General features: G+C 40.1%; 1 protein-coding gene across 1 annotated transcript in view; it reads left to right on the top strand.

Moving 5' to 3' along the window:
- The window catches only part of KLHL32 (kelch like family member 32), a gene marked incomplete at both ends in the record, with an annotated part of 101,840 nt that overhangs the window by 71,623 nt on the left and 14,322 nt on the right, over window positions 1-15,895 (top strand). Inside the window, one exon of the mRNA XM_082305657.1 lies at window positions 13,063-13,789. Coding sequence (XP_082161783.1) covers window positions 13,063-13,789 — 727 coding nt within the window. The remainder of the gene's footprint in view (window positions 1-13,062; window positions 13,790-15,895) is intronic.

The raw sequence follows: 15,895 nt of genomic DNA, 5'->3' as shown, positions 1-15,895 counted from the left end.
GTTTTTATAGAATTTTGTCGATTTTGTGCCTATTCCATTCTCTAACAATTTTTACTGATGAAAGCTTGTAGCTTCCTGTCTCCATAGAGAGCCACAATACTTAAAAAACATATTTCAAGGGAAAAAAATAACGAGAGGAATAGCAATAAAAACAATGTGTATCGGATGGCGAAAGATTGTCGTTTCCACTTATAATTATGTACCAGCAACTTATTTTAATGCTAAATGTGGTTATGTAAAGTTTCAGTGCATTTGATGTCAGCCTGAATGTTTCCTCTAAAAATAAAAATGAGCAATTCTAGATTTTGAAATGATGGCTGCTGGGGGGGGGGGGGGGGAGGGGGGAACGTCCTCTTCTTCCACCTCCTCACCCTGTTTGAGAAAAGAGAAATGCTATCGTAAACTTTGATCTCCTTAAACTGAAATCAAATCACAGTTAGGAGTCCTAGTTAGACAGCTGTGTTTATGAAGAGATAAGCTTCTGTTCATTGCAACTTCAGAAAAACTTCTCAGAGATAAAGCACCTAGCAATGTTGGTTTTACCCTCACAACAAATGATGGAGGGTCCAAACTTGAGCATTTTGTGATGCATTAGAAAATGGATGGCAAGAAGTTGTTACCTCACAGCTTCTTGCTATTTGATCCAGTCATTGAAGAGAGGCAGGTCTATTAGGCTCCACAGATTTTAGGAACTTGTGAAGCTGCATTTTAGGAAAGTTTATGATGGGGGGGCTTGCTTGTTGTTTCTGTCTATGGCTGGACGTGTTTGAAAGGAAAAAGTGAGGTTCTGTCTCCGGATGCCATATTTTGGGTTTGGTTTTATTGCTTTGCTTTGCTTCGCTCTGGATAGATTGTCACCCTCCACAATCCTTTCTGATGATCTTGTTAAAACAAAATTTACTTCGATTGCAGGAGTAAGTAGAGCCTTTCCAATGTGATCAATCCCAGCTCATTTATTTTATTTGTGTACACTTCCAGGCGTGGTAGTCATTGCAGCACACAAGAAAGCAGAGTGGTTGTCAGTAGTGGGGTAGCTGTAAAGTCTGTTGCAATAGGGCCTGCACACTAGCTTGTACAGGTTTTAAACACACAATTGTACGTATGGAGGGTCATTGCTAGGGGTTGTGCTGGGCCTTGCTCGTTCCCTTGATCACAGTAGAAGAATGAGTTAGGTGCAAGAAGCACATTTGTAGATCTGCCTTTATAGAGAAGCTCCAAATGACTGTAAAGGAAACTACTCCATGGTTTGAGGACTTGATCATACAAGAACACACTTCTCTTGAAGCACACTATGGGATAGTTTTGTCTTTGCTGCTCCAAGAAGGTTAAGAAAGAATGCAGTGTTTTATTACCTGTATGGAGATGTGCTTTTCAGCTGCAAAATTATCTCAAATACTGTTGTCAGATGATATTTAAGAATCCTTTTTGTCCTCAGTTTTAGATACCTGCATCTCACCAAGTTTCATTCTGTGGCATGGAGCCAAAAAACTCCACAGGACTTTGGTAGTGGGGTAAAGAGACTCAGTTGTGGACAGGTTGAAGGGACAGAAGATTTTGATTATGTGTCAGCTGTACCATTGCTGTCTTCTGTCATATCACTTAATTTTTCTCTCTCTTAGTTCCCATGTTGGGAAGATGGTTGAAATGTACACTTCTCTCAGAGAAGCTCAAGTTTTACTGCTTATAAATTGCTTTGAGATACTTGGAAGGAAAGTGCTATATAATTTTGAAGTTCAGATTCCCCAGAAGGTGTAAAATGGCAAACTTCCATGAGCTGTGATAATTTACAACAGCTGAGAGTTTACCTTCTGTCCCTACCTTACTTCACTTTGAGCTTGAGTAGATGAAAAGTTTAGTTTTTCCATTATAGCAACTCTTTGCTTTAATATGATTCATTACCATATATAATGTTATATATTGATGTAGTTTAGCTAGCCTTTTGTAAAGCTGATTTTTGATCATAGTTATTTTATGGCAAAATTTTTATTAAAAAGCTGAAATATTTTTATTGAGGTTAGTCAATGTCTTCTAGGTAGGCTTCTGTCTAGGCTCATTTCCAGTAAATATAAGAAATGGTAAAATAAATGCATTGGATAAACTGTGTAAAAGAAGTGAATACAGTTTTGAAAAGTGTACATTCTATTCTTAACTGTTGTTATAAAACTGACAATTTTTTTCTGTGTGCTTCATAGGAAACACATACATAAAAAATGAAACTAACACTGTCTCTCTCTAAACCTTTTGGATAAAACAATGGCCTTTCTGGGAAGGCCAGTGTCATTATATAGCACCACGGAGGAAGGAAGCTTGCGGTAAAGCACTGGACTGAGAATGCAGGGGACTGGATTTGGTTAGTGGAGAATTCATCTTTGGGATGAAGAATTCCTCCCTTCCTCACAAGGATGTTGTGTGGAAACATTTATTAAAATTTTTGGAGATGGAGATACAGCTGTTAAAATTGTTACTCATGGAGCTGTTTAATTATGGCTAAGGAACCTGCCAAAATCATGTAGGTTATCTGTCTTTCCTTGTACCTGTTGAAGACTGTGCAGGACAATATTTTTGTCTAGCAGCCCTGTGAGGAAATCAGGCAACTGATGATTGATGCTTTACAGCTTAAATGCTTTAAGAAGATAGATCTTATCAGAACTTGAGAAAAACGGAGAAATATTTTTAATACATTGTGATTCACTTTAATGCCATTAATTTTGATAAATGTTTGCTATTAATACAGCTGCATTATGTACCTCTACCTTAATCACTGTATCATATCATGAAATGCATCATTCGTGCTGCTAGACAGACTTCAGCCAACAGCTCTGCTTGCTGCGTGTTATTCAGTGCTGAAAGATCAAAATCGAATTTCTGCCTCTTGGGAAGGGGCTCACAGACTGCAGGCTGGTGTTCTGAAAGCTGCAGCTTGTCGTCTTGACATCACGTAGATCCCAAACCAGCAAAACTCCAACCAAGAGGTATAGCATTTCTTATTTAGCAGACCAAGAGCTTCCTAAAGTAGTACTCTGGACAAATCCACTGCAGCTTTTGCAGAGACTGATAAGAGGCCAAGGGGACATACGCTAACAAGTGCTTTCACCCTCCAGATCTAATGAACCTTGGGGTTTTCTAATCTTCCTTTTGGGCCACGTATTTCCTGAAGTCATAACTTACTTATATTTCGCTTCCCTCTCTATTGCCTGAGCCTACTGTCCGATCCCCCAGTCCTCCAGACCCTGTCCATCTGTGAAGCTGTGGGTCTGTGACTGGATGGCGGTGATTACGGTTAGGTCTGGAAGGATGCATATTTTGTTTTTTCTGCCAGCTGTGCTCTCAGACTCCAGTTTGGGAATGCGCTTCAGGGGCCCCCTTGTACACAAAGCCAGTGCCACTGCTGAAGCAGGGGTCTAGCACTAGTGTGGGGGTGGCTGGGTGGGGGTTGGGGACAGATAGCAGAATGACAGCATCTTTGAATATGTGATGTGATCCTTGTGGTGGGGACACTGTATGTGGTAGGGAAATGTGAATGTGAGATTTCGTTATTTGTGTAGAGAGCAGCATGTTTGCTGCTGAGCCTTCCTAAACAAAGCACGTGGTGGCAGATTCCCAAACTGTTACTTCCCTTCTCCATTGGCAAGTTAATAATGTTTTGGGGTCATTCCCAAGAGTTCACTAAATCCATATGTATATTGTAAACAGCATCTTTATACTTGGAAAAGGTTGGGCGTTTTAATATTTGAAGCAGGAGGAAACGTGGAACTCAGCTGTCAGCCAAGTGGGAGCACTGGGGAGTAGTTGTCAAATCACTGGCAGACTGGGCAACTTTTGTCATGCTTTCTTTATCTAGGACTTGGAGCTAATAGACCTTCCTTAATTGGGCTGGGTTGGAGCCTTCATGCTATCTGAGGGGGTAGTAAGACTTTCCTCACTATACAGAGAAAAAGCACCAGAGAGCCTGGTCCTTTCAACCTACTTACACCAACAGCAGACTTCAATAAATTAAAGTGAAAACAAGTGAAAATGGCATCCTCTGTGTCAGCAAGGGTGTGCAAGCCTGCTCACAGCTTCTTCAGCTGAGGGCACTTGTGTGTTTTCCACTTAGATGAATGTTCTGCTTACAGCCCCAAACTTTTATGGTATTAAAACTTCCATTGTGTAGTGTGAGGAAAAGGTGCAGGTAACAAAATTTCTTAAAAGCCTTTGGTCTATGGTTCAGTCTTCTCTATCCACTCCCCCTTCAGGCAAATATTAATCTTTGCTTCTAAGCCGCTTTTTTGTTTTGGTATGCTGACCTAAATGTTGGTATGTATTTTGTGATGCTTGACAGACTAGAGAACATCTGATGATGACCAAGATCACAGAACAAAAGATTTACCACTTGTCACTTGAAATGCTTGCTTCCTTCAGAGGTACAAAGAGGTTATTTTGATTTACCGCACCTTCCGTACAGCGCTGTTGTGAGGATGGGAAGCCATGTGGCTGGAGCTGCGTTAGGCTGGGAGGGGAAGCAAACTGTAGCTGAGGAGGTGCAGGAAACATGAATCTTCCATTCTTTCCAAATTTTGCCAAAGCAGCCCCCAATTTTTCTTTTTTTGTTTTTCCTATTTTTTTTCTTTTTTTTTTTCCTTTTTTTTTCTATTCATTTGTGAGGCACTCTGATTCTGTGCCAGTAAGTAAGGTGAGAAGCACCTAGTGGGATCGATTCATTGTCCATTCCTTAGAATGTGGGAATGAACAACCCACCAGAAAACTAAATATTGATGCTGTCAGTGGCATGATAATTGGTCTCTGCTTTCATCTCCAAACAATTCCTTGCTTGGATTCCGTTAGTCATTCTAAGAGGAAAAGGTTTATTAATGCAGTGTTCTTTAATTTTTTTTTCTTTTGTGTGTGTGCGAGAGAGAACAGGAGAGCAATAACACAATAAATATATTGGCTAAGAGAAAACATTTGCAAGAGATCCTTGCCAGTTTTTTTAATCTTCTCTTATCATGAAGAATGTGAGCTGTGATAAATTGTTCTGCTAATCAAACAGCACTGAAAGGTTAGGTCATTGGAAGTCTTTAGTCATTTTGTGCTTTTCAAGAGTGAATTTGTTAAAATTATGCTGAATACCCACTTAAAGCCTGGGCTGAAAACCCTACCTGTGTTTTATAACTCTGCACTGTCAGAACTCATAATAAGTCAAACATTCTTTCAGAGGTACTCATAAGGGAGAAAAAACCCTGTAAATTTAAGAGTAATTTCAGATTGTAAATGAAAAAGAGAGGCACGACTGTTCATTTGCACCAATCATGCCTTCCTTTCATCTGCTCTGATTAGGCCTGGTGCGGTTTCATCAAACTACTCCATCACTGAGCTGTCACTCCAGTCGTCTGTTGATTGAAAACAATCAGGGCTCTGATGGCACAATTATTCTGACCCTTTAACTAGAGGCTGCTGTGATAATGAAAGGTTGATTATGATAGTTTGTGCCTCTTTCAGTTTGCCAAGAAGGTTAATTTGGGCATCAGACGGATGTTTAATGGGCGCTTGCTGGCTACACTGAGGTAAATGAGAACGTGCAGTCTTCGATATTGCACGGATATAGTTTGGCTGTCAATCATTGTCATTTTGAGTTTGTGCCTCACACTCTGGAAATCACATTTTATTTTTTCCTTGGGATTTAATTTATTCTGTGCCCTGAGGAAGTTCTTTCACTCTGTGACCTTCACAGTAGCTTTCTCTGTCTTTTTTCCCTTCCCTCAAATGGAGCCCAAAGGCATAATACATCTAGAGGAACATTCTTGTTTCATTTTTCACATTTAAAAAAAAAAAAAAGGGAAATTTTAAAATCCCTGTTTATCAACTCACCCCAAACTGAGCAAATGTTTTAATTCTGATTGTAAAATCAGAATGTGCAAATGAAAGCGTGCCTGCTTGCTAACGCAGCGCCACACAGGGGGCTGCTTACATAGACACACATTTGTAAAACTGACAAACAGGTAATTTTAAAATGTCTCTGTGCAAAGAGGGTGGGGGATGGCACAGCTTTATTTTCACAGGCTACACACATATGCGTCAGCCTCCTGCCTTGTAAGTATGGTCTCAGTCACTGTACTACAACTTTTTGAGTTGGAAAGTCTCTCTTCAAGGTTCAGGGGCAAAAGGCATTTCATTGCTGATTCAGAGATTATTAATATTTACTGTGTTCAGATTGAGAGAATCCTATGCATAATTTTGTAGTTGTTTGGCTCAAGGTGCAAAAGAAATGCAAATACCTCATAATTTTGATTGTTCTACATGCAGCTCATTACAGTCTTATTTTTATGCACATTTTTAATTCAAAATAAAAAGAAGAAAAAGATTTCTATCTTTAAGGCTCTCCGACATCTAGGTTTGAGCTACTCATTTTCCATGCTGCCCACAACTGTAAGGTAGTACCTGATTGATACAATTGCAAAGAGAGTCTGGAGGCTGTGCTACATGGTTGTGTACTAACTTCTAAAAATATTCGCATGCAACTCATGGCTTTGAAAAATTGCGTTTGGTGGTTTGTTTTTTTTTCCAGAAACAATTCTTCACCCGTATGTTTTTATTCTTAAATGGGTGATAGAATCCAATGTAGTTCACCTTAAATAAAATGCTTAAATTGATATCCTAAACCCTCCAGTTTTTGTCTTTTGCAGCCTCTGGAGAGAGAAGGACTCAGACCCTTTAGAGATCCAAATTCAGGCCCTTTGGAAATCCCTGTTCATTTTTGAAAAGTGGAAGTTCATAGCCTTCAGTGGACTTTGTTTCAGAGCTTCAGTAAATGTCCTGGTTTATTCATAGGTTCTGCTCCTGGACTTGAGATTTGAAGAGCCAGGGTGGTGCTGACGATAGCCAGCTGAGACAGACAGTGGTTTTGAGGCAAGAGGTTCCAGTCTGGAATGCCTGAGGCTTGCCGAGTTAGGTAAATTTCAAGAAGAGGCCAAATCATGTGCAAGTTTATGGCCAAAATACATATTTCTAGTGTTCTCAAACACTGAACTAATAAACTCCAAGTTTTGCTTTCTGAAGTCACCTCAGTGCCTTAAAGTGATTGCTGTAGTAACTGTGTTGCTTTCATTACTTTTTTTGGCTTATCAATCAATAGGAGCAGATCTATAGCACTGTCCAATATGCTAACGATGCAAAGATATTAACTTGATTTTTTTTCTGGCCTAACATTTTTGCTTAAGTGAAGCAACAGAAGGACTGCTCAGGTAAGATTTGTGTTAAGAGATTTGTGGTTATTTCTCTTTCCTTGATATATATCATCACCAGATTGTCATGCAGAAATCTGATAATTTGTGTTGAATATATCTGATACCAGTCTAGGAGAATACTTCCCTCCACTTTTCTATATTTAAAATGGTCTTTTCTCCTAAAATGAGAATGTTCACTATGTTATGGTATTTAAGATTTCCATTTGTTTTAATGAGACAATGAGAATTCATTGTTTTGAACCCTTATAAAATTTAATGTTGTCTTTTATTTGTTGTTGCTTTAAAAAAAAAAAGAAAAACAAAAACCTCCAAACCCCTAATTTTTTCCACTACTGTCACTTTTTGGCTTCACCTCAGTTATTAGAGACCTTAGATGGTATAAATTAGTATAATTCCGTTGCAGTCTGTGTGGCTGCAACATGAATACATCAACTAAAGGTCAGACCAAGATGACTTCAATGGAGTTCCCATGGCCCCTGCCTCTCACAGAGCCCAGGCTTAGAGGAGCGTTTTCTCTCTCAGAGCACTTTGGACATAAACTTTCCCTGACACTGACTTTGTGACTTAAAGTAGTTTCCAAGTGAACCTGGGTGTAATGAGTATGTCAAGCTTTTTGCACTCATAAAGTAGCTTGGCTTTTCTGGTTAGAAAACTTGCTGTGATGTCAAGTGAAGGTCCGACGTGTTTGCCTGCAGAGTGGCATGAGAAGGATTGCAGGAGGACGCTGAATGGCAAGGCACAGGTGTGCCGGGTTTTCTCGTTTCCTGGGATAGCTGGCAGCCCAAAAGACCAGGTAACTACTTATTGCAGGGTTATTTTCAACAGGAGTGAAACTCTTCATTCAGCTTTAACCTCCACTGCCTCTGTGCCCTCTCCGGCTGTGGTACGTATGTAGTACATATACCCTTAACAGCAGCGAGGGAAGGGCTGCACTCGGAGGCTGTGTGAATTGGACTGTTGAAGCACCATGCTGGAAGCAGAAGCAGCTGTTGGAAATGCAATGAAATGACAATCCAACATACAGGTGTGTTTAGATGTATGCTCCAACTGTGGCACAATATATTTTTTCCACCAGTTTTCTGCTGTTTTGAGAATGTACTCCATTGATAAATCAAGTAATGTAACCTTGGAGAAGAAAAATCCTTTAGTTTAAGGCTTTAGAATAAGAGAATTAATCTGGTTTGAAAATCCTGTGCTTCTGAGGGTCTACTTGTGTCATTTACTTAGTTTAGAAGATGAATATGGCAAAATATATTATTTATTAAAGTTGATATAGGCACTAAGCTGTAGCTTCCTTTTCTCACAGACTCATACATTAAAATTAATAGAAAAGAAGCTTCTAGCAGTTTAAACAGAACTTGCCCATATGGCACTACGAGTAGGAGTATTTCCTTATTTTTGTAAATTATTTAGCAGCGATACAAATATTTTAAAACTCAAAATTGTGGATGGTCTCTTTGTTTTTGCTTGCTTACTTATTTGCGTTTTAAACACAGTTGTAATTTGAAGTGCTATTGGTATCTCCGTAGAGAAGTCCGAATGCCTCTCCTTGCAATGTCATAAAGTGTATAATGGCTTTGAGTTTATTTTGCCAGTACTGATTATAGTTGCTAATCACTACTGCCAGAGGGGCTAAAAAACAGGCACTATAATTAGTGTGTAGACAGGGTGAATTTTGGAGTTTCTATGTAGGCACCAGGTTTCTAAGTCTGGATTAAACAAAAACTGAGTAAAGGTGGTGGAACTTGCATATCAGCAAACACCTGTGTATTTATCAATGCAAAATGGAAGTTTGCGCTTCTGCCATACGTTCATGAGAGTTATATTTGCCTCCTTTACACTGAAGGAAATTTAGAACTGTATTACAGTCCATCAGTGACTATTTCTACTATAACCAAAAGACTTGTTTGAGAACTTAATCGTCTTTCTTTTGAACTTCTCCAGCCTTCCAATAGCTGCCAAACCGTCTAGTGACTAGAATATCTGTTCACCCACACAGATAACTCAGTTTTCTTCCATGGCTCCACAGTGTGAGACACCATGTTCTGCTAGAGAGCACCGTAACAATGTGTGCTGCATAACAAATGTATAAGTCTTAGGCTCAGTTTGTGAGTGTCCCTAAAACCATATGACCTGTTCCATAGCCTTGTGTCACAATTTAGGAGTTGGTCCTGTATTCTATGAATATACATATAAATACCTACATTTGTAGCTGAAATTCCTGGCAGTTATTTTTAAGAAGTATCCCAAAATGAATTTATGGCATTTAAAGTCAAGTAACAGTCATTGTTATCAATAGCAGGATGAGGAGATAAAGACATTATATCTTTTAGCTCGTATGGCCTTTTCTCTGCCTTGGAGTGCCACAGATTAGGTGTGGGCCACAAAGAATACTGTAGTCAAATTGTGTTCAACAGTAGCATGAGTTGATCTGGACAGGAGCTTCTAAACACATTGTGATTCCCAGACCTCAGTTGCCTCCCTAAGATCCAGTAGAGCTTCTCTGCTGATTATCAAATGCTTACAGACCATCCAGGTGATATAGTGATGTGCAGGGTTCTTAGCCCAACTTTCTAAGTTAATATAGTAAAATGCAGTACTTCACTGCAAACTGACCTCAGACACGGAGTCTAGTAGCAGCCTACACAGAAGACAGCCTGGGATTCACCTTACCCTCCCCATTGCTGTTGCAGTTGCTTGTCAGAAGGGAAAGGTGGAAGTAGTGCAGACCAAAGATACCTTTATGTGCAGCGTGTAGAGGATCCCAAAGAGGCTGCGATACATTTAATTTGGAAAGATTAAAACATTTTCATCAATAAAGATGCAGGACAGGTGAGTGGGGATGAAATAGTGTAGGAAAGGATGGAGAAAATTTTGGTTCAAGACCGGGGATAGATTGTACGTCTCCTATCAGTGCCAACAGAATCTTTGTATCACTTTCCACCATCACTGTGGTGGTTTAGAAATTCGGTGATTTTAGAGAAACGTTAAGCGTTATTGGTTTCAGTGAAACATCTTTTACAACTCCAGGAATATTCTCAGTACAGACCAAACCCAGTATGAACCAAGTTGCTTTTGCCAAACTTCATGCAGCAGAGAAAATGTATTGTAATGGAGATGTCCATCCCTTCTGCTGCAGATTGTCACACATCCCATAGGCAGAAATGAATGTAGATGCTGTGTCTTTGAAAGGTATGAATGTATGTAGTGTTGCTTGTGTTTTTATTTAGTATTTATTGGGGAGGGGCAGGAGGGAGGACAATATAGCAAAGAGGAAGGGTGAAGTTCTAAGATATTAACAGGCATTAATGTTAAACTTCCTTTAAAAGCCTTGTGGTTACCGAGATGTGGTTTACATTAGTGCATGTCTATTAAGAGAGTCTGTAATGTCTGTCATTATAGCAGAGGTGATACCTCCACGGTGCCATTTTAGATGTGAGCGAAGGCATGAACTATAAGCAAAAGAAACCAATCTGTTGGATGCAAGTGATGACAGATAAGAACTCAGTTTTTGTAAATTCTTCTCTTTTAATATAGCAACCCACACATCATTCAGTTGGTATAAATTCAGTTGGTGTCTTCATCATGATGAAGATAGCCTGAGTTCCACTTCAATTTCAAGTGTCTAGTCAATGATGAGAGCTAAGTGCCTCTGAAGACATTGAGAAATGATTCACATGGCCTAAGACATGGAGTAGGGAGTTGCCTAAAACCATGCAGTAGGAGACACTTGACACATGGATTTGGTGGATTTAGAACATGTGAATATAATGATCAATGATTTCAAGTCCATAAACACTTTCAAATGTATTTAATTAACTCCTTTTTCACTAACAAGTCTAAATACATATAGCTAATGCACATTTTGAAACTCAATACAGCATTTAACTGTCTGAACTACTGTTGCAATTTTTGTTGCCCTTCATTGATTCTTTGTTTCACAGGGGTTGAATAGCACAGTGGAGCAAAAGTGTTTCAAATTAATCTTAATAAGAAGGTGGTTTTGGTTTGTCATCTTCCCTCTCTGACAGAATACAGAAGCAGCAATAAATTTGATACACCGTGTGTCTATGAAAGCCTTGAGTAAGATAGAAGCCTTTCTTTTCAGCTCCTTCATGTGACATTCCCATGAGCAATACAGGACAGTAAGTTTTAGCTGAAACTGTTGTTATCACACGGCTAGTTAGAATTCCTGCTCCACAAGTTCTTTGTCAGGATGAAATGAAGCATCAAGTAGAGGAGTCTGTCCTCATCCAGAACTAGTCAACATCTTTGTTAATGACTTGGATGAAAGAATAATATGGGGTTTATGTTTTCAGACAGTCGGAAGGTAGAATGGCCTTCAAGCACATTTGAAAATATAATTAGGATTGAGAATGATCTTGACAGATTGGAGCAATGGCCTGAATTAAATAGTAGAGAGTTCAGTAATAACAGAGAAAGCATGACACTTTTTGTGGAAGTTCTGCAGAAAAAAGATGTGGGAATAGTACTCAGTCATAAGCTTAAACATGAATCAGCAATATCGTAGTACACTGACGGTCTCGTGTAGTGCTGTACAAACAAGAATGGCATAGATTGTTATGATCAAAGTGATCCTTCCAATCTATTCGCTACTACTACAGCCTTAAGAGGAAGATTTTATCCAGTTTTCAGCAGCAAACATTAAGAAAGAGGGACATTTTCTTTCAAGAACTGTGAGCCAAACAGAGGTTTAGAAAATGTGACCCAAGATGGACTGAGAAACTTTTTCATTCAGAGGAGAGGAAACTGCAACACACCTAATGAAATGCATTGGAGGTGGAGGAGAAAAGGAAGGTAGTAGACTGCTTTTCGTCCTGTATGGATGGATTATTTTCAAGGGTTGGTCTAGGGGTTCCTCAGCTCTGGAGTATAAACCCAAAGGTGGAAAATGAGGCAATGAGTTGAAGGGTTTAGAGCTCCTGTATAGGTAAAACAAAAATCTGTCCGAGAGGATAGCTGAGCATGGGGATGGTTTTCCTGAGGAAGTTTGGGTATCTTCATCACTGGAGTTTTTCAAGAACAACTTACACAACAGTTATTGAAATGGTTTAGGCCCTTCCTAGCCTCTTTTTAGACCTGGTTGGATTCAATATGCTTTACGTGATTTAAAGGCTGTGTTTAATTTTGGCTGTTGATACCAGCTACAATTGCTGAACAGCTTTGGAGTCTTCCTTGCCACTTTGTCAGTCCCAAACCAGCAGAGCCTCTTCTCTGCTGCTCTCTTTTCTGGCTTAATTTCTGTTCCCTTTACACGTCTCTCCATTTTATGAATAAAATAAATGAGGAAGAAAAAAAAGTATTGAAGGATTCAGTATGTATTTTGTTTTATTCCTTCAATATTTTGTTATAAATACAATGAAAGATGGAGGGGCAAAGGGGCTCTTCTAATCATCTAACCATAATCTTACTTCTCTTTCTAGCGTACCCGTGGTCTCCAGTGATCGCATAGTCCCTACATGCATATTATTGCTCCAGCAGCTTGATTCTGGGATATTGTGGTCTGCTACAGCATCACTAACAGTTTGCACAGCAAGAGTATTGCATAGCAGTATTGCAATCTGATAATGCCGTGGAAGTTCTTTAGGGGGACTGGTGCAATATAAAGCTTTTATGTATATTATAGGTGGAGTTTTAGTAGGTATCTTTTATGTTGACTCACATGCATTCATAACTACTTTTTATATTGATTGATATCACTACTGAGGCAAGTAGCTCTTCTTGGAATGCAAGCACAGTTTTCAAAAGACCAAATTTTGACAGAACTGTATACAAATAATTGGTGTCTTGTTTTTCCCTTCCTTCCCCCCACTTTTAGCTGGCTGTGAGGTGGTTGGAACACAACTGCCGCTACCAGTACATGGATGAACTTCTCCAGTATGTCCGCTTTGGCCTTATGGATGTGGATACACTGCATACCGTAGCTCTTTCTCATCCTCTTGTCCAAGCTAGTGAAACTGCGACAGCACTTATTAATGAGGCCTTGGCTTACCACCAGAGCATCTATGCACAGCCAGTTTGGCAAACCAGAAGGACAAAACCTCGTTTCCAGTCAGACACTCTTTACATTATTGGTGGGAAAAAACGTGAAATCTGTAAAGTGAAGGAATTGCGATACTTCAATCCGGTAGATCAAGAGAACGTTCATATCGCAGGGATTGCAAACTGGAGCGAGCTAGCACCTATGCCTGTAGGGAGAAGCCACCACTGTGTTGCTGTCATGGGAGACTTTCTTTTTGTAGCTGGTGGAGAGGCAGAGCACTCCACAGGGCGCACTTGTGCGGTGAGAACTGCCTGTCGATACGACCCCCGCACTAACTCTTGGGCTGAGATAGCTCCAATGAAGAACTGTCGGGAACATTTTGTGCTGGGAGCAGTGGACGAGTACCTCTATGCAGTAGGGGGCAGAAATGAATTGCGTCAAGTGTTACCTACAGTGGAACGCTATTGCCCCAAGAAGAACAAGTGGACCTTTGTACAGTCCTTTGATCGATCGCTCTCATGCCATGCAGGATATGTGGTGGATGGTCTTCTTTGGATATCAGGTAGAAAACGTTTCACACAGTTTGAGGTACTAACAAAATACCAAAATACTGTCTCGAATGAAACTAATAAATCTTCCTAGGTTTATATGTCAGGATAACTTTTGTCTTAGGAGATGGGTATTTCAGAGAATTTAAGCCTGGAAGCATAAAATCAAGCCTGATTAGAAGTATAGGAGCATAACAGACCTATACAATATTTTTTGTCTGCTAAATATGTCTCTGTGTTTCCAAGCTGCATATATCATATGTGCTATCTCCAGTTGCCATTCATAAATCACAGTGAATCGAAATGATAATGCACTTTTGGACAAATTTCAGATGAGAAATTCTGTGCGCTTCCTAAAAACAAAAAAGAAGACCCAGTAGTATGATTTGGTACCACTGCATTTATTCCTGATAATGAAATAGAGAATTGAGTGCTTGTTGGCTTGTGCAGATCTAGGGCTTGAAGGCAGGTGTATGAACTGCTCCCACTTGCTCTTGAGGATATTGTAACAGGCCAAGATGACCTTCATTAGAAATCATGCATGGCTCTGTCCACAGCAAGTGCACAGGACTGCCTGATGTAATCATAGCTTTGTGGCACAGATAGGTGAAAGTATAGGCCTTATAATCTTAAACTAAGATACTGTTTGCAACTCAGTCTGATGTACTTTTTATTTTACATGTGCACATTGATGGGAGTTGAGGACATTGTGCCATCAATCTTTGTAGTGACTTTTCTGTTATTAGTTGCTTTGGAACAAGGTGCTGTCTACAGAACGTTTGACGGGAAAAAAAACAAACCATCTTTTAGTAAGAAGTGTGTCACAGAAGGTTATAAAGTTGTAATATTTATCAAGGAAGTTAATGAGTAAATGCAGCCAGCCCTTGAGGAAAACATTTGGTGATTGCCATCTTCACTGTATATACCCTCAGGGGTTGTTAATATGGTCTGGGATCCCTCTGGTGAAAAGATGGTATATGACTGTGTTGTGGTTTAACTCCAGCCGGCAACTAAGCACCACAGAGCCGCTCACTCACTCCCCCCACCCCGGTGGGATGGGGGAGAGAATTGGTAGGGTGAAAGTCAGAAAACTCATGGGTTGAGATATGAACAGTTTAATAATTGAAGTAAAATGAAATAGAATAGCAGCAGCAGCAGCAGTAGTAGTAGTAGTAATAATAATATAATAATAATACAATAATAATATACAAAGCAAGTGATACATGATACAATTGCTCACCACCCGCTGACCGACATCCAGCCAGTCCCCGAGCAGTAATTACTGTCCCCCGGCCAACTTCCCCCAGCTTATATCCTGAGCATGATGCCATACGGTACGGCATAGCCCCTTGGCCGGTCTGGGTCAGCCCCCCTGGCTGTGCCCCCTCCTGGGTTCTTGTGCACCGGGCAGAGCAGGGGAAGCTGAAAAGTCCTTGACTGGTATAAGCACTACTTAGCAACAACTAAAACATCAGTGTGTTATTGACATTATTCTCATCCTAAATCCAGAACACAGCCCTATACCAGCTACTAGGAAGAAAAAATCAACTCTATCCCAGCTGAAACCAGGACAGAATGAAAGATTAAGTTAGTTACTTAGGCCTTTGCTGTGCTTCTGCCCAGGGAAGTGGCTGAGTCCCCATCCCTGGAGGTATTTAAAAGACGTGTGGATGTGACGCTTAGGGACATGGTGTAGGGGTGGACTTGGCAGTGCTAGGTTAACGGTTGGACTCAATGATCTTAAAGGTCTTTTCCGACCTAAACGATTCTATGATTCTCAAAGTATGTCATTTAAGTTAGCAGAGCTCCTTGCAGATGTATCTTTCTGCACATATGGATTAAGTGCCTTGTGGGAATGGATTCCCAAGCATTGGCGGGGGAGGTAGCAGGTATCTATTTTTATACATACACACTAAAATCATGAATAATGACTTTGGAATTAAAAGCATGACAGAACGCAGAAAATCTCCAAGATCCCTGGCAGGTGCTTTGGGTCGCTTTCTTCAACAACTGGCATCAAAGGAGTTGTGTAGAGTTTGTGTTGTGTGTTGATCCTGAAGTGTGCGTTCGGTGGGCTTTGAGACCCAGGTACAGTACAGAAACAGGGTTTCTGCTTTAGG

Source organism: Platalea leucorodia (assembly GCF_965183815.1).
Source record: "Platalea leucorodia genome assembly, chromosome: 3".
Lineage (NCBI taxonomy): Eukaryota > Metazoa > Chordata > Aves > Pelecaniformes > Threskiornithidae > Platalea > Platalea leucorodia.
The sequence above is the reverse complement of the archived record's forward strand: the minus strand, read 5'-3'. Positions and strand labels throughout refer to the sequence as shown.